Here is a 27980-nt window from a genome sequence, read left to right as displayed (position 1 = left end):
TAGTTTTAATATGTTGAAAAAAATTACCCTATATAAAGCTTAAGAATTTTGAACATCTGGATTGATCTCTTCTTATTTTTTATTTGTTCAAATAGAATTTTAAATATCTGGATTGATGTACAAGGCAGAAGCATTTGAAGAATAGATAACCAACAATAACCATGAGCTTGCAATAATCTTGTCAACTAGAAGATAAATGATCAATTAAATACATATCATATATTACACACATTACACATTTCAGACTTTACACACACAGCACAATTCAAAATTATAGACACGGGAGCACAAGGAGTGATTAAATTCAAAGCTTTAAATAAAATACCATTATCACCTTCTAAAAAACTTACAGCTTCTAGAGCTTTAGAGCCCTTATTACTATATTACTGACACATTACTAATCACTAGGTAAATAATTGGGCATCCTTCTATTTCAACACTTTTCGTAATCAACAGATTGATTGAAAGGGAAAATAGAAATAAATTTTGTGGCCTAAATCATAATTGTAGCATAATCCCTCTAGGATGCACTCCCAACCCTGTTTTGAAGCCATAGGCTTCCATTATCAAAGAGAAAATACAAAGATGCACGGCTTTGTTTTTTACCGCAGCATAACAAAAATGTTGTTTTCAGCGCAAATCGACACTACTAAATGGTGTGATGCATGCTCAACTGTCATCTAAAACCATTGCAGGTAACAGCTACTATGCTCAAAAAATAATTCATTGAGATAATGCCTCTGTCCTGTACTGAGAAAGTTGTCTTGGACATCATTCAATTGTATAGAGATCGCGCAACTGGTGCTCAAGCTACTCCGTCCTGATACAGTCATCCGGGACATCTTGTTCCAATTTAAGCAGCTTTAGGCAGCGTAGAAAACAAATTTCAAGAGGCAGCAAATAAAATAATAAGGAGAGAGGAAGAGCACAAAATAAGAACTCTTCCAAGCATGTAATTGACTCTACAAACAATGTATTATGCTGTATGATGTTTTCAAAAGTACCATCAATTAAATATTCATGCGCTGTATAAGTCATTATCTAAATGTTTTCAAGGAGCCAGAGGAAACACAGACCCTGCTAATTCTAGGCATAACTACTTCATCACTTTTTTGAGAAAGCTAACATAAAATTCTCTAGTTTTTTTGTTGTCAGAAGCCCCACTTCATCACTTTTTTGAGAAAGCTCATCCCAAATGCCTAAATGAATACAACTCAGAAGTATATACTACATCTGCTCCCACAAAAACAGTCACTCAGCAGATTCTCACAGATTCCAATCATAAGCGTAAGTCAACCAGCTAATTCCTAGAACTTTGTTCAACATAATCTATTACTTTCTGAAGCTATGCTCCAAGACCTAGAATTATCTGCTACTAATTGCAATTCTGGTTACATCTTCGCAAGCAAGGAATCCCCTGCATACCTTCTAATGTTTACTGTCCAGACGTGAGGAGAGACATAATTCTGGAATTAATCCTACAGATAAACTAAAAAATAAAGAATGGGAACTACCTAAATCTGGGAAAAAATGGAAGTGCCGGAGATTGATTAGGAATCATTAAATCTGCTATGTTACTTTCTTAAATCAGTCTCTTGCATATCATTTGCAGTTAAGGTATGTAAGGTAGTATCACTATTCATAAATATTGGCAAAAAGAAAAATGTCTGCCACAGTGATCACCTGTCAAAATTACTGAAATGGGAATCCCAGAAATACACATCCTATCATCATGCTAGAACAACTGCACAACTCAAAAACAAAACATTAGCTCAGTCAGAAGAAAAGAACCTTAATGACTCCTATGCATCTATATGATGATTGAATATCAGTAACACACATTGGTGCTGCCAATTGATCTTTCATGAAATATTTATATTCTCTAGCCAATGATTATTACAAAGACTCCTGAAAGAATATGTTAAATCTATACCTCAACCCGTACCATTTAAACAATAGCTGAAAACATATTTTCCTGCTTTTCCTAAAGCTCTTCATGAACTCAATTTTAAAATCTTGTGGACCTATTCCCCAACAGGAACAAACAATTCATGTGCCCCGAACCTATTCTGCCTAGAAAAAGCAAATAACCATCCTAATCACCAAACACAAAAATTGGTTTGTTTGCATTATACACTCTAAATGAACTGCTACCCGCAATTTCATGCTGGCTGGTTTCCTTCATTGTCCATACCCCACTCTTCTTCTTCTGCTTCATTTCCATTAACAAGCACCTCTCCTTCTGTAGATCCTTCTGCTTCTACATACTTCTCTCCATCAATTGTTTCTTCTTGGGTTTCATCACGAACATAATCTTCAATTGTTTCATTGAGAGAGACACCAGGAACATAATCTTCATGGGTGTCTATTACCTACAAATTTGAATAAGCAAAAATATCTCAAACTACAATCAACATACATGCATATTAATATGTCATATATACAAATAAACAACAATTGTGATCAGGATGATTTACTCTAAACAAAAGCAGAGATTATATACCTCATGAACAGAATCTCCATTTTCTAGAGGTGCTTCCCCATCAATATGCAAATTTCTGAACTCCTGAATAAGGTCTGTATTCCTTGTATGCATATATTTTGGATAATCCTCTGCAGGAGGAAAGCCATTCCTGCATTCAATCAGATGAGAATGTGAAGCAATAGAACAGAGTTTTGAAAGTTATAATTGAAAAGAAAAATGAACACGTACTCATATCGATTAATATTTATTTGTCTTTTCTAGAAACTCGAAATATAATATTTATAAATACCTTGACTCCTTTAGTTGAGATTCAACAGAGAGCGCCAAATGCCAGTCATCAAAAAGATTAGGGTAGTCCTTTGGATCTGCTAACGACTCTGCAGCTTTTTGATTTACCTTTGAAGCACAAAGCAAGGGCCAGATTATTAACAGAGGAACAAGTAAATTCATCAAAAAAATATTGCTAATATAGTCACAGCATCTGAGTCGCACAAAATTCTAGTTTGCACAGCATACCAAGCTGCCTTAAGTATAAGAATATAAGATGTACAAAATTATAAATATATCAAGCAATAAATAAAAGAAACTACACTTGTACATTAAGAAGAAAAATGTTTTCACTTGGAAATATGTGATGACTTCTAGATTTGGTTATACTGGCATTGTTAGAAATTATGTTTTCACAAAACATACGTTAGAAAGGAATTCTAAAATCCATATTCACGTCTGTGTAGAAAATAAATCACTTACACGATCTTAGGGAATAGTACCATACCTTACTAAGGTCATCACGCCAAGTGGAAGCAATTTCTGAAACCTTGCTTGGCAGATAGGATCTTGCCATAAAAGCAGCTTCTGGTATGCGATTGCTGCCAATAACAACAGACAAAAATATGTAAAAGAACCTAAACCAACAACACTCTTGAGCTTAGATTGCTGAAATTTAACCCCAAAGTCAGATACATATAACACCATCAAGCAAATCACCTTTCCACCAATAGCTGGATACATTCTTCTACTTTACCCAGCAGGAACAAACAAAGAAATGTAACATTGTTTTTCCCCTGGTCTCTGGCAAGAGTAGCAAGTCTGGCCATCCCATCTGCATCTCCCATTGACGAGTAGAGAAGCAACAATCCACTTAGGTCTGATGCATGGCTTAGGCATTCTTCAGCCATGTCTAACTGCACCACAGAGAATGCAGAAAGTCAAGCAAAAGAAAAGATAACGAGCATAGAACTCCATTTCAATTTTGTTACATGAAACATGAAGATTTTTCTGCTTTAAGAGGTCAGACGATCATAGATTTATGTGATAAATGTTCTGAAATATGGTAAAAAGTATTATAGCTATAATAGAAGCTACTATTTTTAATAGCCACATATAATATGCTAAGCCTAAAACCAAAGTCCACCATGACAGTCAGACGAGAAAAATTTTGCAGCCCAGGGTTTAAATTATCATGACAACCAAGAAAAATTGACTTTCCCTGGAGGCATTAACTCAATTTAAGTAGAGTATGATCTGTTCCTCTCTCTCTCTCTCTCTCTCTCTCTCTCTCTCTCTCTCTCTCAGGTCACCATTGTTTTGGACCTTGGTTGCCTTTGTTGTTGTTTTTGTTTTTCTTTGGTCACCGTTTGGTGTTCCTGCTGGTGGCAGCCCCCCTTGTTTGTACTCTTCAGTCCCATTGACCCGTTTGTGTTCAAGTGTTGGACATTAATAAATCTCTCTCTCTCTATGTGCCTTCCCCTGCTTCATGTTCAATCCTTCCTCTACTCTGGAGGCTGCTATAGCAAATAAAATGTAATCACCCAGTATATTTTTTCCTGCAGCTAATTCTTACTCACTAACATTTTGATTTAGAGCCTCATCACTGTAAAGATGTTTTTGTTTACAGTGTCATCACTATACTTATATTTCTCATTGACAATTTTGTTACTTCTGTGTCAGATTTTGCAAGCAAAAACATTGACAGATTTTACTATTTAGCCAACCATACTGTAATTCATTTCCTAGCTTAAAATCTCAAAACTCTTCTTATAGAGCCAAAAGACAGGGAACCTACCAAGTTGATGAGGTTCACCAAGTTACAAGTATAAATAAATTGGCATTAGTAGAAGGGGTGACTAATAAATAAAATTGTAAGACATTAAACAAAAGATCTGGAATTTGAGGCAACTTATCTGTCCAAGTAAACAAGATTGCATTAAATTCACCTGAATTTAGATTTCAACATATGCCTTCAAAGAAAAAACCATTTCACGTTATTATTTACCAGCAGATAATAAGAAATGAGCAATATGACAGAAGCTGCAACTAAATGGTGGACTATGTAAATAATACCTGCTTAAACTACAATGATTACATGCATACTGGCACACTAAAAGAGATGCCAAAACTCAAAGGAAGCTGCAACTAAATGGTGCACTAAGTAAATAATGCCTGCTTAAACTACAATGATTACATGCATATTGGCACACTGAAAGAGATGCCAAAACTCAAATCAACATGATCTACTGGATTCCTTGTAAGACAAATAAGAACATAAACCAAAACCTAAATTTATATATTAACACTGTTCACTAACATACAGATGGACTTAAGTGACAACTACCACATGAATCTGCTAAATTTCCAATGGCTTTTGATAAATACAAAAGATAAAAACATAAGTTCAATTAACCATTAAAGTTTAGATAATCGGTACCTTTCCAGAAGACATGGCTAGTTCTCCTAATTGTTTCCATTTTGATTCACTCTGTGCTTCAACAGCAATTGCCTACATGGTAGCATAAAAGTTGAATTCAACAAAAAATCAATACAAACAGGACAAAGTAAATCCTTATAGAAATTCAAAAAATGAACTAGCCCGATCTCCCATTCATTTTCAACATAATAAAATATGTTTTATGATATCATATACATAGCACTTCATAAACACTGCTATCTCACAGCAAATTAAAAAAGTATCTTCTTCCCAAAAGCACAAGTACAATAACAACTATTGTAAGAATTCTCAGAGTCAGATCCGAACATCATTCCATTATTCATAGTTTCTGTTCATAAATTAAGAATCTTATAAATACAACTCTAACAAACAGCAATTCTACACAGAATGAAATATTTTTATCCCTATATAATCTTCAAGAATATAGTCTAGTTAAAAGCTAGACAGACAGTGCTAAACAGTCATATGTCCAGTCAATCCCATCAATAATATATGATATTCCTGCAAATAATGTGAAACTACAAGTATCATTAGCACAAATAATAGTTCAAGCTAACCTTTGCTACTTCAATCCTTCCAAGCTGTACTGCCAGATCAAATTTGTAGTCCGGGTCTGTAGACACTTCAAGCGCTTCCTCTAACATGCCTCGTGACTCCAAAAATCGACCCACACTTTAAAAGACAGAATCAGTTTTAATCAGCCAGATTCAACAAAAAAAAAAATTCAAATATTGTTTGTAATTGTGACACAGAAAAGAGAAGATTTGTATAAACATGTCAATTAGCAAAATATCAGAATACATAACTAAACAATGTAGACATCCATTGCTGTTTAACCTTATAATTTCAGAACATTGAGTTTGAAAACTACCTGTTCAGATGCTCCCGAGGAATTGTAGGTAAAACTTCATTTGCCCTATCAAGGTCGCCCCGCATAACAAGTGTCTTATACTCTATCAAACTAAGCAGTAATGTATAGCCCATCACACTGAAATAACACAGCACAGAGCAATGTGAACCATTGATTTTCTAAATTAAAATCTTCAGAAAGCGCTCAACGTAAAAACCAGTGCACTCACTTGAACTCTTTGTCAATAAGATATACCCTACTCTGACTCGCGAGATAGCCTAACAAATACATAGGCCGATCTAAGTGAAACATGGTTGTTACCTGCAGTTTGTGAGCACAGTCAACCAAATTTACTGGTTATTGATAATAATAAATATTAAATAAGACTGACTGATGAAGAACACCAAACATCTGCCCCTAGGAAATGTTGTGAAAAGTAAATTCAGCCAAGGCACACCTAAAGTTGAAGATTACATAATTAAATCAATGAGATCCTACAAAATATGTTACTGAATTGAAAAATAAAAAATACCTCGCCACCAACACAATAATTGAGACGCCAAGATGAGTTATTGTATATAAAACAATCACCAACCCATATTCCAGTCCTAACCCGCTCACTTATCTCATGTACAAGTTCAAAAGCATCCTCTACCCCCTGCTCATCAATAGGCTTACCAGTATCCAAGCATGAAGAAACAACATCACGCTGTAAAAACCAGAGAACAGTAACATTACTATTCATACAATCCGAGCATAGTGGCAAACGTTAAGCAGTCAAACCCTCAACTGCAGCTACTATAGAGCTGCACAGAACTTGTACTGTAATGAAATATGGGAAAGAAAACACACTCTGCAGGATGTCAGCAACTGAATTGATACAACAAATTAATTGAACAAAACAATACACCTCTGGGTCTCTTACATTGTATTTCAGAATATAGAACGAATTGTCACTGGCAATTGCAACCAGATCTCCACTATCAGCCCAGTAAATATTCTGTAACAAATAATGTAAGAAACATTTAAGAATAAGAAAAGGAAAATTAATCTATTATTTTCAGTATTAAAGTATCTTTCAACTAACAAGACCAAGGAACAGTACTCAGTGCATGAGCATGTAAGTGTTTAGACTCACTTTCACAGTAACATCAATCCGCCGAATTACACGGCATTCAGCCCAATCATAGAAGCAAACAAAATCATTCGAACATATAGCCAACAAGGCTCCACCATAGATAGACTCAGCAGAAAAAGTTGGACGAATACTTTTCCTCTCCTGCAATGTAAAATTCTAATCAGTTAATCCATTCATGACTGATGTAGATAAGTCGATTAGCAGGATTATGAAATAAAATGTTAAAAATTATGAAATGCAAACTAAAAGACTAATGTAACAAAAACCGCTACTTAATGCCTTCATAACAGCCTGATGATATATCATAAACAAACATGAGACATCATACACACGCCCTTCCCAGAGATTTAGTCAGGACATTTTTTGGAGGAATGCATCTTATATTACTTCAATAAAAAGAACTAAATAAATGTAATAAAACATCACAAAATTTATCTACGACCACAAAATAGAGGAGAAGGTTGTGAGGACAATCTTTTGTGATATGTTTTTGAAGAGCACAAAATAGATACTCAAAGTAGCCTCCAAACTGATGATTAATGAATTTCTATGATACCATCAACAAGGCCATGGAGACAATACAGCATTATTATGGTGGAAACAAAAGAAAATAGCATTATATAGTAAATTTGGCAAATAATTGATCACAGATGGACCAACCAACTCCAAAAGCCAATACATGCCATGCTGTTCCACTTAAACCCCAATTTTTTCATTTTTTGATTTTTTGATGTCAATGAGGAGGTTATGGCATAACTAAGACCATTACCAAGACCTTCATCTCTTCTACCCCTACAATATGGAGACACCAACCACCAATGGCTCACAAACATCTAATTAGTGCCCAGACAATACTTTGCAATGTGCTCTCCCGCCAAGCTATGTACCTAGAGTAGTTGTAAGTAAATTTTGTGATGTTTCATGTCTTCAACCTCATTTTTAACCCACTTCGCCTTCTCAATGTCCTCAAGCATTAGATCAATGCAATAGGAAGAACAAGGGCTCCAAAAAAGTCTCTCCTAAAGAAGTCTTCCTATAACTATATCAATATGTGCAGATGCCTTGTCGGAGATAACTCAAATAGCATTCCCCACCCCAACCTCTAGTACGACACCTCCAAATTCTGCCACTTTTCATTATTGGCTGCATGTAAGGCACCTATGCACTTCAAGAACACTAATGGGCCATTAGAAAATTAATGTCTTACTCCTACCATTTTTCTACACATCGGATACGATATTGTAGCCCTTCCCCATTGTATTATTTCTTCTTTTACTATTAGGTGTTATTTTTTATAACTTCCTAGGAGATCACATAGTGAGTGGTTTTCAATTTTCATCAATAAGGATGTTTCACTAAAAAGTAATTACGGAAGTGTATCTTTGATGTCTCAGAGTACTCAACTGAAAATCACTCATTCACAATTGATGAAATAGAAATAGATAGCATTTTAGCAATGACAAAGTATTTTCACTAAATGTTTAACGAACATTAAAGCTTTCAAAATAGGTCAAACCTGAAATGTTTTACTGAAAATTTTAATCTTGGATGTACTTTCTCGAACTGCATATTCTCCATCTGATGCCCAAACAAACTCAAGGGCAGATCCAAAAGACCTATTCCTCCATGCAAGGGCAGTATAAATAATATACTCTCCATCACCACAAACCACAACAAACCTTCCATTTGGATTGTGTTTTAAGCTCTGTAATAGACCAAATTAGAAATCATTAGCCCGCTAATTTTTTTTCAAATCATCATGTTGCTAGGATCAGTGCAGAAAATATTGCTTTAAAAACAATGATCTAAAGATTAGTTAGTAGTTTGATGTTCTGCCGTTTTCAGACCTGAAAATAGGTAAACTGCCAATTCAATGTTATAAAATTTACTCAAACAATTGGGCAAGACATTTCGATAATAAATGGAACAAAACATTCCCATAACCAAAATTCCTACATGCATGACAGTTTTCAATAAAAAATTATAGCCATAATCTAATGAACTGTTAAGACAATAATCAATTATTATCTGAAGGTTCTTGCCTGTGGATATAAATCACAGCTACCCAATTCCTTGACAGCTAATGGCAATCTCTCCCCATCTGTCACCTGTAAACAACATAATTTAAAAATAAATGAATTAGTAGATCATAAGTTTCTAATCAAGCATTGTAAATGCAGCAGCAAACATCAACAAGAACTATGTAAAAGAGGACAAACCTCAATGTCTGCTCCAACTGCCTTAATATTTACAGTCTGTATCTCATTGTGCTTTGCCCAAATTATTTTTCCACTACTGTCCATACTAGCAACTGGCTCCTCTCGACCAATTTTGATCATGATTGTGCCTTCATCGTACCCAATAGCAACCCTACCAAAAGAAATATTAAAATAACAATTATCAAAGCTAGACAAAAATAAATTTAAATTCTTTTAAAAACAAATAAAACAAAGAAAATTTTAAAATAAATAAAATAATTATTTTTTAAATTAAGAAAATCAAAAAAACAATTATCTAAGCTGTAATAAGAATTTCTTTAAAAGAAAGAGCAACAGTTCCGCTTACTTCTCAACACACTAACCAGATAAACCTTGGTAATCCAGCTATTGCTACTAATATGGGTTATTAGATACACGAAAAACACACATAATCAAAGAATATTTAGATACGCAAGGACGTAATCAAAGAATATTTAGATGTCTTGTCTTTGCTTGTTGAATACATGTACAGTATAGATATTTAGATGGCAACAAGAAGAAAAAAAAGTAAAAAAAGTCTTAAAAGATAATACATCCTCACCGATTTGATCCTTTAGAATAGCCGATCGCCCATACACGTTCTAGCCCATAATTCAAAGTGTTTTCTAGCCTGTAAAGGAATACTTCAATAGTTAATCATAGTTGCCAGTATGCCACTAAACAGCTTCAACCATCATATCTAAATATTGTTAATGCTCATCAGGTACAACAAATGATAACTGCTAACAAGATATGGCATTATTGTAATGATAATCCTTCCAAAAGTTAATCATTATATTCCTGTCTTTCAGAAATAGGATGAGCAACAACATCAAGTCAAACAATGATGCAAGTCCCATAACAGTATGGCCCTTGTACAGCCCATATACAGAAACCTCTATGGTTTACAAATACTGTCAGCAAAGGACTGATGGCAGTATGGACACATCATCAGAAATGCTACAAAAGCAAGCGGCACTATCCTTTAGAACAGATTCCATGTTTACAAACTCCCATGAAATAATTCAATTAACTTGCCTGTATGTTGTTGAATGCCAAATGCGTACGGTACCATCTTCTGAGCCAGTGATAATGATAGGAAGTTCAGGATGGAAACAAACTGCTGAGACATTATGTGTATGTCCTTCAAGAGTCTGGATACAGCTTTTTGTCTGATAGTCCCACACCTGATACAAGTACACCAAAGTAAATGAACAATGGACTAATACTCAAAAAGATTCATTAAAAATGTAACAGAGATAAATTGAAAAGAAATTTGTAAGAGCACCTTTGCTGTATGATCATCTGAACCTGAAATCAGATACGGTCTGTCACCTCCCGTAAAGTAATCAACACAATTTACACCCTTTGTATGGGCATCAAGTGTAAAATTTGGTTCTAGCGAGCCAAGACTCCATATCTGGATGATACATTCAAGTTAGATGAATTAGATGAAAAGAAACATAATGCCCTGTAAATAGTTCCAAAATTGGCTTACAAGAGAAACAAAGAAACTTGTCAAACATATTAAAATTTGTCAAATCAAGCCCAATTTATGAATTTTCAAATTGGGAAGAGCACTTGATTCCCACCTTTATAGTGCGATCCAGTGAGGCACTCGCAAATGTATTTGTGTCCTTGGGATTAAAGGCAACTTGCATCACATAATGTGAATGCCCTTCAAATATTTGTGTGCATTGCCAACCTTTATCCCAGTCCCAAAGCTTGATTAGCATGTCATCCGATGATGACAGAACATAGGGCAGGGTTGGATGAACTGTGACACACCTGATATAGTCAGTATGTGCTTCAAATACTTTTACCTTGTCCATGGTGTTATAATTGTATACTCGAATAATCATGTCATCTGCACCAGCCACAACCCACTGCTTCCGGGCTATAAACTTGGCAGACCGTACTGCACATAAAATAAACTCCCATGTAAGAAATCTGTCATGCTACTTATTCTACAATATAAATAATATAAAGATAACATGCATATCCCTTCCATACCTGGAAGCTCCGTGACTTCAAAGGACTTTGCCAAAGTCTAACCAAAACCAGATTAAAACTAAATCAGTATAATCGCAACAGAGGTAAATCATGAAAAAAAGAACTTCAGGCATGTATTTTACTTCGATGGACAGATTAAAAGTTGTCTAAGCTGTCTTGTTCTCTATGTAAAGAGATGGTATACACTGGCCAAAAGAATTGAAACTTGAACAAAAAAATATTGCCCATCAAAGTCATCTGCAATAGCATACTAGCATCAATATACAATTCTTGTATTCTCTGTCTGAAAAACTCAATTGTCCAGTACTCATTTGTCACCAATATGGCAGCCAGGATCAATAAGAAATTCAAATTTTCATTAAGGCAAGGTTTAAGACTGAAGTATCAATGTTTTAGATAACTCTTAAGATACCTTTAAAGTTGAATGACAATATCAAGACAGAACTACAAAAAATAAGATTTAAATTAATTCAGTCTTATACTAATCTTCTCACTCCCATGCTCTGGCATGGAAAGTTAAATTTATTTTCAAGCACTGCCATTATGAACTAGATTATTGTAGAAAGCCTATGTAGTTCCATTTGCGTTTTTCCATACATTCCGGAAGGCTGGTAATTCCTCTATTATCCCAGTCACAGTTGCTCCATCAGAACCAATGTTTGTGAATTACCACAGCATCTCTTTATTATAGCTGAATGAATATTAGATTTACAAACCCTCATGAAACAAGAAACCAAGAAACAAACTTCCAAAAATATGACGAGTCATGTCCCCTTTCTGAGTTTTCTAAGTTCTACCGTTACACTTTACTTTTGCTTGCTTAAACTAAATAATTCGAATAAAACTGCAGTCATTGAAATTAGAAGCTATTCCATGTCTCTTTCATGAATATTCTACAATTATGAAATGAGTCTTCAACAAAAAAAAGTCATATTAAAAGTTCCATAGGATTTTCTAATCTTCTCAGATTTCTCAAGGAGATACCTGACTGACTATTGCTCCCTTTTCTTCCAAATATTTTAAAGATGGTCAACTCTTCTAATGGCCATTAAGGGTATTACCACATTGGTTAAATCGTGGCACTATTCTAGCAGCCACCGGGGTTAACCTTTCCCTCGACTTGTGGGCTCAGGCTCCATGTCCCTGCTGAGCTGCTGTGCTCGCAGGTCTGAACTATTTTTTCACAAGGATAGTGGACCCTAATTTGTGGCCCTACTGTCTGGGCCAATATATGTTCAAGTTTGCCAATCAAAAATAAATAAATGAGGGCTAATGTTCAAAATATTTAACAAAACGACAAGCGTTAACTAGTACAGGTTAATAATGTATCATAGCTCTGATTAGATTGTCAACGTAAGGGACTACCATGCTTTTTAGCAGCATAATTAAGGTATTTCAACTTTTCAAGTTTTTAGTCATGTCCCCTCTTTGATCATTATATATATATATATACACACTAAATGAAGCAATTATTATTAATAATTAATAAAATATTACCAACAAATGATTATATAAAATTTATTTATTTATTAATACTATTATTTAATAATATTTAATAGTATTTATCATTAATAATATTCTTGAACTATTCAAATAAAAATATTATAAACATAATTTACACATTCTTAATTGTAAACACATAAATATATGAAGCCTAAAAGGATACAATTTATTAATGAAGGAACACAATGTGTTCTTTGGTACGATTCATGTTTGGAGGGACACGACCCTCCTATGAACTACTCCATGGAAGGATGTGGAATATATTAAGACCAGATCAGTGTTGGGTAAAGAAAAGGAGGGAGAAAAGAGAAAACGGAAGAAATATAAGAAGAAAGTCGGGTCTAAATCAGCAGGCAGTTCACTCATGTACGCGATATCAAATATCTGCCACAGAGTCAATAAGTTATGCATGGCATAATTTAACAAAGGAAAACATGATAATCATATCAAGATTTAAAAAGGGTATAACTGCTATCAGAATTATAAGATATATATACAGTCAAATTGTTATCAGATTTAATAGGCATAAATGCTGAGGATCGAAAACTAAGGAACCACAGTGTTAAGTACAACAAATTAGTAATTAAAGTAGCTTCGATTAGGAATTGCTATGAAGTGATTCGATTGTATTTAGTTAACACTAACTGATTGGTTAAATTGGGAAAGACGCGATTTGGAGAAGGCAATGATAAATGATTGCCAAGAGACAAGGGACATGTCTCTTGGAGCATCCATTCTCATCATATATGAGGACTGTCCAAATCATTTGGAAAAAGGGGATCATCGAATGGGAAATTTATTAACTCTTACCCCTATATTTGGATCTGCTCTTTGAGCACCTGCCTATTTGGCTCTTATTGGTTGCAAGCACATCAACCACAGATCAGATCAAAACTGTTATTAAGTTACAGGCAGTAACGTCTTTGTTCTTGCTGGTATGCATGGGGGATGTGTTTAATATGAATGCTTAACATATGAGGTACGATAATGTTCTTATGCAGAACTTAATAATAATATGATTATAGACAATATTATACTGATTATAGTTATTATAATATTTATAAGAACTATATTAATAATAGATGAAAATATATGAATATACAAATATAAATACATACATACATATATATATAGAATTAATGCTTTGATCAGACAAATGAATAGTAGAATATAAGTCAGAAGAATTCTTAAGTTAATATCAGGAAGAAGAATATGTCTTTCTGGTACGACTGTCTGTGTTTAAGAAGTTGGGAAAGGGGATGTTCCTAATAGGGGACATTACAATTGGTTTGACACTTGCATTAAGAACTATGGATGTATGATAGATGAACAATTTATTTCTTCATAGTTAATTGATTGAGCAGCAGAATATCACTGATTTGATGCATGTTAAAGTGGAATTGTCTCCTAATATATTTAGTTTGACTCATAAGTATATTGAAATAGATTAATTATGGCTACAAAATGCCTAAACCTAGTAGGGGACATCACATTTTTGAGGTATGAAGGTTTTTCAGTACTTCTTGGACTGAACTGTAAAATAGACTTAGCCTTACTGAAAGTGGAAAAACAACTTATACCTTGTGAGTACTGCTCTTACAGAATATATTTGGGCTAGCCATAAGTGACAATAGAATTTAACTTCTAACTGCTGCTCTTAAAAACAATCATGAGATATGTGAGAATCCCAAAGCAATCAAATATATCTTTTTTAAATGTAGGTTTGCACTTAAGTTCTAGCTATATTATTTCTAGAATGTGATACCTTAATTAATGAATTCATGTTTTGGCAAGACATTTAAATTAAAAATTAAGTTGCCGATTGTGGTACATGACCAGGCATGGGTACAGGATACAGGTACACCAGTACAGAAAAAGGTTTCTTGTGTATGGTACATTTGGGTACAGCTGTACTATATATACACGCCAAAAAAAAAAATACAGAATTGTAAATACATTCGATAGTATGATATTGCATACCATCAAATGTATTTAGTGGGAAGACATTTACAAGTACAATAGGTTGAATTGATGGGACTAGCGGTTGTTTCTTATCTCGGGATTGCTGGAACATGCTTGTCATTTAAAAGTACAACATAAGTTGGAGTTGAAAAGCATTTTTTGTGATTGTTGGTTGTGGATGTGTTTTTTATGCACCTCTAACACAATAAAATACCAAGGTATCTTATCCTCTCTTGAACAAAATCTTCCCAAATGCTAAACTATGTGATCAATTGAAAGTCTCCAAGGTTCCGAAATGTAATGTATTGACGTGTGGATAAACTCAATGGTTTGATGTGATATTGTTGGAATCACAAGGGGACTTACATCGAATGCATGAATGTTGCTGGAACTTGATCATCTGATATTGCAGTCTTGTGATGCTTTCTCTCCTAAACTAACTAGAGTTTGGAAAAAATGACAAAAGAGGAAGGGTTTAGGAAGACTAATCTACTCCTAGGAATGTAGGATGCAGTGAATGACTTGGTGAGACTCTACTAGACTTTGCTTTGACATCAATGAACAACTCCACAAAGCTAGTGCAATATTCTAAGGTAAATATATGATGTTCAAATTACCAACAACATAGACACCATCAAGGCAATGCATATCAATGTGTGAATAGTAATTGAAGTTAGGCTTGAATAAAGATTCTGGTTGACCATGCAAGGCAAGTTTGCAAATAACAAACTGCTAGTAGTATGGAAATGCGAATTTCACCATTAATCATCCACAAAATCTTTCTTTAATCTAATCAATATTAAGCAAATGAGAAGTAGAAACCATGCAACTTGTTGAAACAAAACATTTCACCATATCTTCAATGAAAAGAGTATATTCATTTACAAGTTCTAGCAAAAATTTCTTCTTCTCCTACTCTACTCTAACTTCTAATTCCTAATTGTCTTAGCAACTATTTGTGTACTCTTCTAACATTAGCCCTTGCAAATGAGAGCATTGAGCCTTACATAGAGGTCTCATAACAATGAACGACTCAGATTGATTCAAGATCAATGGCCAAGATTGAAAGATAAAAACACTAATTAGGGTTTGTTACAAACACCAATACATTGGCCAATGAGAGATGAGGATAGGTAAGATAAAAATATTTGATGTAGCGCAACATGTCACTTATCCCATCCTTGAAAGAATGCTGACTTGGTACCCTTTGATTGAATGAATGGTGACTGGGAAGCCACCTCAGCTTGCATTGTAAACTAAATCAATTTGCCTTAGACATTCTTCATGATGTTTACAATTTCTTGTGATACTTTGCATTTCATCCATATGTTAGGGAATTCTCCTTAAACTATTGCCTCCTTAACATTCTTAGACTTTGAGATCCCTTAATGTAGTTCCTGCTTCATAATGTGGAATCCCCTGTGCTCATGTCTTGGATTTGTCTTTGCCTCACTTGTTCACCATCATGGTGAAGTTTTCTTCATGTTTGAACTAGTCCTCATCTTGCTTTTGGAAATCCTCGTTTTGAAATGCTCTTCCAATCCTTGAAATGTTGATCTTCCTCATTCACATTTGTGGTGGTGTCCTTGCAATATGCTTTTAGAGTCCTTTCACCAAATCGTACCTTTCTCTTCTTGAATTTGAACATGGCACTGTTTGAGCTTCTTCATTCTTGCATTTCACTTGCTTGTCATCTTGGAGTTGATCCTTCATCACTTGTTGCTTGGAAGCGTTAAGCCCTTGGTAACCTCGCAAGCTGCATCCTCTTTCACTCCAAGCCTTGATCATCATGCTTCCCTTCCTTGTAGCCGACCTACAAAACAAACAAATATTGAATCAAACACCTATGGGATAAACCTTGTTTCAGCCTTGGTGGGAAATTGATCATTGTAGGGACTAATTAAGTCCTTGAAACATCTGCATTTTCTTTGTCCAATTCTTCATTCAGTGAAAATTTGATGCCTATAGGGACTACTTTGTCATTGATCTTCATTTGAATTGATTTGTCCCTTGGTGGAGAATTGAAGGGCATAGGGACAAAGCATTTTGCACATTCCCTTTCACTCTCTTTGCAAATTCAGCCCTCAAGTGGAAATCTGACCCTCATCAGGATTCATTGTCCTTTAAAATTTTGTGTTGATTTGATCACCATTTGATGGACTGAAAATTCGAACTTCATAGGGATTTTTGCTCCCAGCTTTTGTCTAAGCCTGCGATAGGTAATTCGAACAATCAATTTTCCAGAAATAACTTAAGTTCTGATTTAGAATGATTTTCAGACTTGTAAGCTCACTAAAATCAGAAATTCAACATTATGTAACACAAATTCTGGAAAACGTGAGGATCTTAATCAAAATCTGGAAAATTTGCCCTCTAGAAATCTGATTTTCAGACTTAATAAAGGTCTGATTTTAGTTTGTAAGTCTGAAAATGCCCTCTCAGCTCAGAAAATTGAATGATGTTGCAACCCAAATCGCTGTCTAAGTCTGAAAACAACTCTGAAAATCGTGTTCTAATGGCTGGAAGTGATCCTATACATGGCGCAGTCCATATTTCTGAAGCCATCTGTCCTTGATTGACTAGAAATAGCACATTTTGGGCATAAACAATGGCTGAGAATAATGTTTTAGTCTGAATAAGCAACTGGTAATGGTGTCTCAGGTCTGATAATGGCATCTTCAGCCAACAATGGTGCCTTCTATGCTGTTGCAAACTTCTCCAATGATGGCGCACTTGGTGCCTTAAGCACAAAATCACACCCTCCCAGCAATGCCAAACATCAATCTTCCTTCTTCCAGCTCTCCAAGCTCAGAATCAGTCACTTAATGATATTATAAGTCACTAGCCTGGAGTTCTTATTCAACTTTTCACCTTTACCTTTCACCACACAGCGAATGTGGGATTAAAAAATGTTACCTTCAGCGAGGTGGAAAATAGATATGATAAGGACAAATTTATCCTTGAAACACTTACATTATATTTGCTCGCCTGCTTGCATGTTTATTCATTCTTACCTCATTTTGTTCCACTCCACAATGAATGCGGGTTAAATATCATTAAATACCAGCCTGGTGGAAAAACATGGGTCATCGGGACACATAAACTTGATCGAATCCTTGCAATTTTATCCCAAGTGGAGAATCGACCTCCATCAGTACACGTGAACTCATTGTTATTTTGTTCACTCAATCATTTTCTCCTTCAAGTGGAAAATCGCACTTTGTCAAGACACATAAATTGCACTTCACCTTGGTCATTTTACCATTAAGTGGACAAACGTGGGTCACCAAGACTCACACCCTTATGCATTTTCACTCTTGTGGGCCTGGTGGAAAAATGACCTCCATCGAAACACATCCTTTGTCATGAGTGGAAATTCATGAGTCATTGGGACTTTCCACAAAAGCATTTGCAAACTAAGTCCTGGAGTGGAAAAACGACCTCTATCAGGGGGCTTTCATCATCCTTAACATTAAATTAGCACTTTCGTGCTCAAAATGGAGTGGAAAATCATGATCCATCGAGACTACATCCAATTTCATCTTTATACCTGAGTGGAAAAACACCTCCCATCAGGATTTTTGATTATATGCCTTAATTGCTTGGTGGAAAAATGTTTTCCATCAAGACTAAGTTGATTTTCACACTGTAAAGGCCCAAACTTATCCATTTTTATCATTTTACGCAGTGGAAATTCTATTTCCATCAGGACTTTATGAATTTTCCATTTTGAAGGATGGAAAATAGAAGTCCATCGGGACTTTGTGCATTTTTGACTTATTTAACCTCCTAGGATTGGAAAAACGACTCCTATAGAGACTTTTAGCACCTTCACACAAAATTCACACCTATTTGTAACGTTTTAAAAACTTGTCGCTCACATTTCAAGACAAAAATGAAACTCAAAACTTCGCAAGAATAAATCAAAACTCTACAGCAACTTGACACTTAGAATCGTTTTAAAAATTTTAACATCCTTTCAACATTTTGATCCTATTGACCACATTTCTCCTTCACTAGCAAAGGCTAAAACTAGGGAACTACTGCTAAACTAAGACAACATAAGCAAAACAACTACCCTAAAAAGCAAAAAAGTGGGTCTCCCCATTTGCAATGGGGCGACGTGTGAAAACATCACAACAGATACCAAATACACAATTACTGTGTTAAAAGTTGAAGGGTAGACCAAATACCCAAGATGAAATTAGTATGCAAAAATCTGAATTTTGGAAAAAAGGAACAGAAACATTCAGAAATGGTAAGGGCTCGATGATTAGTTAACTAATATGATTATTTCTGGATGTCTATTTGTATAAGAGAAGTACATTTATAGATTAAAAATTTTACAATAGCATTTAATGTTCCTTGCTTTGGGAAATGTCTTCCCCCTGACTTACTACATGGGTACAGAGTGGGAATGTCTGCGAGTGCCCAGGGGTAGAGTGGGAATGTCTGCGAGTGCCCACGGAACACCCTGAGTTCCCTGTGGGCATGCGAGCATGTACCTACAGGGAACCCAAGGCATCTGAGGCACTCCCCAGCAAGAACACAAACCCAGACGCTTCCAATATGGGCACAGAAACCGAAACACAAGAACCCAGTAACTTAGATTACAAACTTTTGGTCTGATCTTGAATCTTGATTTGTTCTTGTATCTTAATCCTGAAAATTGAAAAGCCTGTTATTCAATTTTAAAGATCTTTGTTAAGGACTACATGCTCTGCCACCTGAAAAAAAATCTTAACTCAACGTTACTCATTGTAAAGTTGATAGAAATCCCAGAACAATCAAACAGATCTTTTCTACATGTAGGTTTGCAGTTAAGTTCCAGCTATATTATTTCTAGAATTTGTATCATTGATTAATGGACTCATATTTTGTAATGTCCCCTTCTTCAACCTAGCTATTCGGAGAGGACTCTTTAGCCTATTTAACTCGCTTAGGATAATTCAAGGGTTTGGAGAGGGAAAATTTTAATTAATTAGATTTAACTTTTCAGTTCTCTTACATTATTATTTTACTCAACTTTAATTTAATTAACTATTTTATTTAAAAAGTGACCATTTATATTAAAGTAACTTTTCAAGAACCCAAAAGTGAATTAAATATTATAAGGGGTCACTTTATAAAAAAAAAGATTATAGAAATTCAAAAGGAGATATAAAAGGAGTTGCAAATGGGAGATTCCATATTTTTTGGGTCAATTTGCGTTCCTATTGTGAAGTTTGTGCAAGTTGCTCCAGTTAACCCAGGGACAAAAACCCTAAAGGATTATTGGCTTCAGTGAGAAGACTTCTCCCTAGCTAATTTTGGGAGAATTCATATAGGATTCACATTGTGTCAAAGGTTCGTGAAGTAAGAAATTGAATGGAAGCAAACTATCCAATACAGGGAAATCATAGCTTCAATTCTGTAAAAGTTTTAAGGCAAATAAAAATTTGTAGGGAAAGATGATTTTCAGGCAGGTCATTTATAGTGTGAGCTTATAACATACTGACTGCCATCTCCTGAAATCCACACATTTCATGCTGGTCACCTCAATTTATAGAGGTCCGGAGGTGTATTGAAGGGATTGGTGAGCTGCCACAAAAAAACAAAAAGCTGTTGTTGAATCATTGAATAAATAGCAGTCTGGTCACCAACATTTAGAAGTATTTCTGCCGCCCAGAACGGAAATAAAGATTCAATTAATATTTATGAAAGTCTGCAGTTGTGAGGGGTAGGCATGGTACTCTCTTCGGTCTGACTTGAGCAGTATGGTATCCATTTTTGGATAGCAGATTCAAACAGGAGGTCATGGGAGGTGAGAAAGGGGAACAGCATCCAATATTGCTACCGCATGTAGATTGATGTGGGTCAGCAAAAAGGACAACAGGATAAACTCATTAACAATATGCTGACTGGCATCTGGTAGATCGGGTATTTCCTTAATTGATTCCAATTTTTGTTTTAAGTGTTTGACACAGTGTGCATTGGCAGTTTAGATGTGATAGATGCAAATGATCAAATCAAAATGTCGTATTTCCTTAATTGATTCCAATCTTTGTTCAACTGTTTGACATAGTGTGTATTGGCAGTTAAGATGTAATAGGATTAAATCAAAATGTGATTTACAATTGAAATACCTGTTAACTGTTTAGTAAATTGCTCTCATGTTTTATATCAGACAAATCTGATAGTTGTAAGAACCTTTACAATTTTTAAGAAGAATTGCAGCAATTGTGATACTCAATTTCTTTAGTGTTGAATCACTCTATGCCAGCCAACTGCTTCTCAAATTACCTGTAAACGAAACCATGAAAGTTGAAAGAGTGATTTCCTATTAAAAACTGGTAGTGGATTTTACATGTTTTGACAATAGACCACAAAACATGGCAGCATATGTTATTAGTTTTGTAACATTATCATTTGTTTACTTTCAAAGGTCTTTCACAGCATCGAAAGAAAAGGAACGGCAATATCTTTGAGGGAAAAGAAAATTCCATGGTTCAACCATGGAATAAAGGCTAAAAAGAGTCTTCATCATACACAGCGACCTAGTAGAGCAAGCCATTAAGGATATTCTTGGTCCTGACTACAAGGAGATGAACATGAGAAGCCAGGTGAACTCAAAATCCCCTCCTTTTTTCTCTCTAATTTTCTGATACTGGTAAAAATAGAGCTATGGTTATGCAGGTTGCAGCTTGCTTAATTCTAGCCACATATAGACAGGGTCTGGACACAGCACTAAAGCTAGATGGGATTTTTCTGGGTGATTCTCCCCCATCTGTGAAGCAATTTCAAAGACTCCCCCATCATGAGGACTTTCAGAGAGTTAGAGAGCTTCTTCACTGTGCCTACCAAGTAGATGGCCCATATTCAAGACATGGTTTCTGGAGATGCTACTGGGGACTTCCTGGGTTTCGCTTCTGCTGCTTTGGGTGTTCCCTTTCTGCCAGGGCATACCTTGGATGCTTGATACAGTTTCTCCCATTCCTATATGATATACTTATTATAATTTTTGGTATAAACTTACATGATAGATCTATAGGAACCGTTGAAAGTGTTTTCAACTATATATTTTTTCAATTACAAAATAAATTGATGAAGATAAGTCTTGGTAAGTTAAAATTTCAAAATTCCAGCAACGATGACTAAATCAAATTGGACAATAAACAGGATAGAGTGCATTTTAAATTTGGTTGAAAAATAGATAAGAAACAATAGAAGTGAGAAGAATAATGCAATGCAAATCACCTAAGGGGGAATACAACCAATCTAGTCCACAACTGATATAACATGGAAATGGCCATTACCTGTGACTGGTAATTCCAAATGCATACACTTCCAGAATACAGACTTGCAAGCATCCTGTAAGAAGGACAACAAACAGAACAATGAGTTTACTGTGGCTGAAATATTAAAAAATTTCACTCTAAAATGTTGTCCAGAAATATTAATTCTAAACTGTAGCATTCATGACAAAATAAATCACACAACATTCCAGATTCTAAAAGATGATGCTGGATGGTTGACAAGTATTGAGCCTGCGAAAAGTCACCATCTGTCCTCTAGAGTTAGAATCAAGAGAAAGATGTTTTTAATGCTGCAGACTGGAAAATAGAAGCAATCACAATTCCATGTTTTAACAGGGAATAAAAAAATTTGCACTAATTTCAAGAACTGCACAAAATTCAAGTAAGGTTAACAAAATTAAATCTCTGAGATAACTGTTCATTACTTGAATATGACATTCAGGTATGCTTTGTTAATAGACAAGAATTAATATATATAAAGAAGAAAAGCTACAATAATGCACTACAGAGATTGTGTAAGCAATTCTTAAACTTGTCGTGTGATGATTAGAGATTATAGCCTACAGGAATTGATAACATATAGTGCAGGTTTGAAAGAATAAGTAACGAAGATGGCGCACATGTGGACTGACTTTATTAAATGTAATATACATCAACAAATTATAGTACTATTGAGTAAACCACAGAAGTGATTCAAAGAGAACCGTCTTTCCCAGGGTGTGTTAAATTTGCCTTCAGTTTAAAAAAAGATGCAGCAGACGTATATGATGATGTGAACGTGAGCAGTAACAAACTTTAGGTGAATTTTATGTCATTCTAAAAGATCATAGATTAAACTTGGAATCCTTTTGGAATATATGATACATCGAAAAAACAGGTTCTTACATTTTATCTGGCATAATTAGTAATGCTCCAAACTTGAGGCACCAAAACATTCCTCAGTTGTTTGAACTCTAAAGATGTCAAAATATCTTATGGAGACAATATAATATTGATAAAATACATTGTCTAAATGCAAGTTAGTTTTCAAGCAAATCAAGCTCTTAACCCCTTCCATTACACAAGTTTGATAAGAAAGAGTGCAATTACCATGGCTCTGTTGGATGAAGATCTACTGATTTCACACGTTCAGATCTTTGAGCAAGCTTCCTCTGACAAGACACAAAAGTAAAGGCACATACTCATTAGTACACATTCTTGAAAAATTTAAATCACGGCTCTTCTCTTAACTTAGTTTTTCTGTCATTTGCTCTGACAGTGCGCCAATGTGCAGTAAACATCATATATGTACTAAATCAGACACAGATGCAAATAGGCATTACCATACCCAATAAAATGTTAGGGACTACAGATGAAATCTCACACTTTCCAGTTTTATATGAAGCTAAATACTCTACAGTCTACACAGATAATTGACTTGGTTGGGTATGGACATGACATTTGAAGGGACTTTAGAATGGTAGAACAGTTGACATGTTTTGTAAGAAAATATAAATTTAAGAAACAATCTCCACAATTCTTCAAATGTTCATCCAACCAAACACAGATCAAGAAGTGGAGGCCCAAGACATGCATGCACCAAGAAGGCAAAAATTACAATAATTCACAAATAACAATAAAGAAATTCACTGAAGAAATCTGAGATTATTAATATTTCCAATCTTCATGGATTGGATGTGCCTTCTGAGATCAAAATCCCAATAATAGAGTGGAAATGTCTATCCAGCCCCTAGAATGCACCAATGTATAAATTACCCTCATACACCATGACATAACTTATTTATTGGTGAATCCTAAGGGCTGTATAGACGTTTCCTCTGTAAATAGATTGCTAATAGCATTTGAAAGTACATTTAACCTCAATAGAGAGCTCATGATTCTAGATCAAAAACAACTATCATGGACAGCTATTGAAATGGTTGCCAAAAGGTAAAGAATAGCCTGAGAAACAACGGTTCTTAAGAAACAGGTACTGAATAAGATAGCCCTTTCCTGTTCTATTTCTATTAACATAAATTTGCACTGATTGCAGTGGTAGGAGGATAAACCAATGTATAAATCACATCAATGAGTCGTGAGAGTGATTAAAAAAGTTAAGGGCCATATATTGAATGAGAAGAAGCCACTTGATGTGGCTTTCAGAATCGGTGTTTAAATGAAAACTAAACAACAGAGAAAATTGTATCATGACACATGGATGCACCATACGCAAATAACTTACTGTGTAGAGCAACCCTATTTTCTTAGAAAAATAAAACCACCTCTTTTAAGTACCTTTGGAACAAACACCTGAAATGAAACTCTTAGGCTTTAGCTTCAGCACATACTAATATTTCTGCTGGATAAATTTGGCTAGATGGCCTGACTTCAAATAGGCAAAGGGAGCCCCAACATGGGCTGCCCCACTCCTGGCATTCCTCCCCTACATACTTCACCTTAAATGAACAAGATCACTTTGATGGAAGTTCGCCATATTCAGTGCCTAAAAGAAGAAGCCAAGCTAAGAGATAGCTCTCTAACTGACCAAGCACAATAAAATGTTCCAGTATACATTGACTCTTAAACCTCGCCAGCTCAAAAGCAAAAAGTTATCAGTATTCCAGTATACATTTTGTTTTAGGAGGATTGGCAAGTTGGAGTATATTGTTTTAGTTCATCAAGAGGTCTTGACCGAGGAGAACAAAATTTGAACAATATCTAAAGTAAATAGAAAAGAACCCCTTTGAACGAGTTCCATTAGTAAGTCTCATACTCAAAATTGGCGTCTAACTGGGAGATGACATACGAAGATAAATTTATCTTTTCCATAATATATTATCTACGCAGACGAAATCTGACCACGAAATTGTACGCCACTCGAACCCAATATTGAAATAACCAGAAATCAAAAACATTATGCCTTATTATTTATAAGAAGAGCATGGATCAGAAAAATACCTTGATCTCAAGCCGAAGAGGCTGCCACCGTGACCGGAAAATCAGACACAAAAATGCAATTAGTAAACGACCTTCAAGACATATCTCTAAAATAAACTAAAAAAACAAAAAGTAAACCAGATCTTGAAATTCCTTCCATATAGCAAGTACTGCAAATGATACAAACTGTTAAGATTTGTACAATGTAAATTTTCAGCACATGCATTAAAAACAGGCTAATTATAGTGCATGATAAACATACTAAAAATCCACTAAATCTTCAAATTATTTCTGTAGAGAAGGTAATGCGACAGATTATAATTAAAACTGAGTAAAATTGTAAGCAGGGTTTAATTTTGAATGGATCTCAGTATTTGAACAAATGGGTTTTTTGTTAACTAATTGGATCTACAATATCATTTTAATGAACAGAGAGAAAATAAACATAATTAAGGGCTTTTTAGATAATCGGATCTGCAATATCGTTTTAACAAACAGAAAGAAAATGAGTAAAAATGTGAAGCATAACCTACCATGTTTGCAGGCTGCTAAACGTAGATCGGAGGTTAAAATCTCCACCAAATACAATACAAATCTGCGTGATCTGCAAGATCTGAGCTAAAGAATAACCAAGATCGAACCTGCACCTAAATTTTTACGACAAAATGACCAAGAATGAGGTCTCTATAGAGCCGCGAATGTCATGAATACAATGACATCAGTGGCAGAGTAAGAGTAGGGATATAAAAGGGTGTGAAATAAATAGGGGGAGAAATGGCAATGGGGTTTTATACAATATGGTAGCGAAAAGGAATTATTATCAATAAAAAGATTTATGGCTTTGGAGAGTTTTATAAAGAGGACTTAACTTAGGGGAAAAGTTTTATGGTTTTGGTTAGATGATGGTCATGTGTTGGAACATCTTTAATTTTATTTTTTGTAATGTTATATAATAAAGATCTTTAGAGGAATATAAGTAAATCATATTTGTTTATTAAACTATTAAAAAAAATATTATATTATTATTATAATATAATTAATATTAAATTATTTTAATCCATATGATTATTGTAGACACCTAAAATTGTCATGTCTAATTAGATAAATATTTTATTTATTTAATTATCTAAGCTTAATTCTTCTATTAATTAATTAAATCTTTATTTATTTAATTAATTCATTTATCCTCTTCTAGTCTTATTTCTGATTTAAATAAATACATTTATTTATTTAAATTATCTTTTTCTTAAATTAAATAAATATTTTTATTTATTTAATTGATCCCACTTCCTTTATTAATTAAATAAATCTTTATTTATTTAATTAATTCATTATCCTTTTCTACCCATGACATATGTCATTCATCTCTTAATTCATACACTACCTACCCTCTTATTATTTTATTATTTTCTTTACCTACCCTCTAATCATAGTCGACCATTTATCTTTTACACCTCTCAATCTTATTCCTCAATTTCTTATAGTGTCTTATATATAAGGAGATGCTTCCTTCATTATCAAATCCTAACTGGACTAACTACTTGATTACTCAACTACACTACACCTTTGCACTTTTACATGCGATCCTACTTGCAACCACATTTCCGTTCTTTGTTGAGCTCTTGTGCACATATAAAATCTGAGAGCAAATATATCAAGCAAGATCAATGGAGATAGGAAGAATGGAGATTCAAACCCTATTGGACATGTGATGGTATAATCTTTGTGATTTGATTTGATTTACATTGTCTTAGGTAATCTTCATATGTTATGGTGGATCTTTGTTATTGTTAGGCTAGGGTTTTTGTGGTTGAATTCATTAAGTCTTTCAATATTATTGTTTATCCATTTTCACCGTATACATTTTGGCACGCCCGGTGGGACTCTTGTCCCTTTTGCATTTAACATCTTTTGTTGCAGATTTTGTTTTGATGTTGCAGATCTGACATTTCCGACAACATTTTAATATTTCGCGTCTGCGCACTTTCGGATCGCATTTTTTGATTTTATGTCGCGTCTGTGACATCTGGAACCGCGTCTGCGTATTCGACAATATTTTATTTTTTTTGCAGATTTCGAGAAACGCGTTTGTATTCCATAGTCGCGTCTGTGAGGTCTTCAAGCGCGTCTGCATTAGGGAAATGCGTCTGTGTCCGGGAGCTGCGTCTGTATCAGATCTAGGCGCGTCTGTGTGTTCTGGCAGCGTCTGTGTCTGTGGCAACTACGTTTGTGTTTGGTTGTTGCATTTTTTTTTTCATTGATTCAGTTTTTCGTCATTTAGATTTCAGATCTAGTTTATTTTGAGCTAACATTTTCAGATCTAGCTAACAAAAGTGGTACAACTTGTCTTGGAAGCAAAATCGTTTTGTTGAAGGCCCCTATTTCACAAAGTCTTTTGGATCTAAAATTTACCTAACTTGTGTGCTTGCAGGAAGGGGTGATTATTTCAAACAATCCAAACTACTAATAGATCTTTGTTGCAAGACCTTGGCAAAGGTTTTTTTTAATCTTTTATTGTGTGTCTTGTTTTCATAGACTAGCAAACACTTCAATTGGTGCACTAAAATTGAACCATTGTCTTTGTGTCTTGAGCAATAGGCTCTTTTTGTTTAATCTTTAGAGGGTCTGTCTCCCCGTGTGGTCATTAGGACTACTAGTGAGGAGAGAACGACCCAAGTGGTAGCAAAAGAAATATCATCTTCTTCCAAACCACTATAAATAATTGTATTCATGGTGAAAACTATAGATAACATGTGCTGATTAGTTCATACCGACACTATGTCTCCCCATAAACCTGTTTGATCAAATTTATTTGATCATTTGTAGGGCGTAACCCCTACCGACTGGGAGCCT

General features: G+C 34.8%; 1 protein-coding gene across 3 annotated transcripts; it reads right to left on the bottom strand.

The window, feature by feature from the left end:
• Positions 1 to 295: 295 nt before the first annotated feature.
• On the bottom strand, positions 296 to 25903 carry LOC131078268 (coatomer subunit beta'-1). Of its 3 annotated transcripts, none has more exons than XR_009113761.2 (26): positions 25661 to 25903; positions 25149 to 25169; positions 23301 to 23362; positions 22212 to 22266; positions 11452 to 11488; positions 11031 to 11356; positions 10727 to 10858; positions 10477 to 10625; positions 10001 to 10069; positions 9421 to 9571; positions 9244 to 9309; positions 8718 to 8906; positions 7202 to 7342; positions 6989 to 7063; positions 6596 to 6772; positions 6293 to 6384; positions 6085 to 6201; positions 5771 to 5885; positions 5193 to 5264; positions 3473 to 3669; positions 3261 to 3354; positions 2775 to 2881; positions 2504 to 2633; positions 2155 to 2372; positions 1684 to 1744; positions 296 to 861 (listed from the first exon to the last, which is right to left on the bottom strand). XR_009113761.2 is itself a non-coding variant. In XM_058015933.2 (24 exons), the coding sequence occupies exons 1-24, from the start codon at positions 25661 to 25663 to the stop codon at positions 2163 to 2165; spliced, it is 2787 nt and encodes a 928-aa protein (XP_057871916.2). In that variant the 5' UTR covers positions 25664 to 25903; the 3' UTR covers positions 1855 to 2162. The 3 variants fall into 3 exon arrangements, 1 of the variants encoding a protein (XP_057871916.2); XR_009113760.2 differs by having other exon boundaries at positions 296 to 820; XM_058015933.2 differs by lacking the exons at positions 296 to 861; positions 1684 to 1744 and having other exon boundaries at positions 1855 to 2372.
• Positions 25904 to 27980: the final 2077 nt, after the last annotated feature.

This window comes from Cryptomeria japonica, chromosome 7, assembly GCF_030272615.1.
Source record: "Cryptomeria japonica chromosome 7, Sugi_1.0, whole genome shotgun sequence".
Lineage (NCBI taxonomy): Eukaryota > Viridiplantae > Streptophyta > Pinopsida > Cupressales > Cupressaceae > Cryptomeria > Cryptomeria japonica.
The sequence above is the reverse complement of the archived record's forward strand: the minus strand, read 5'-3'. Positions and strand labels throughout refer to the sequence as shown.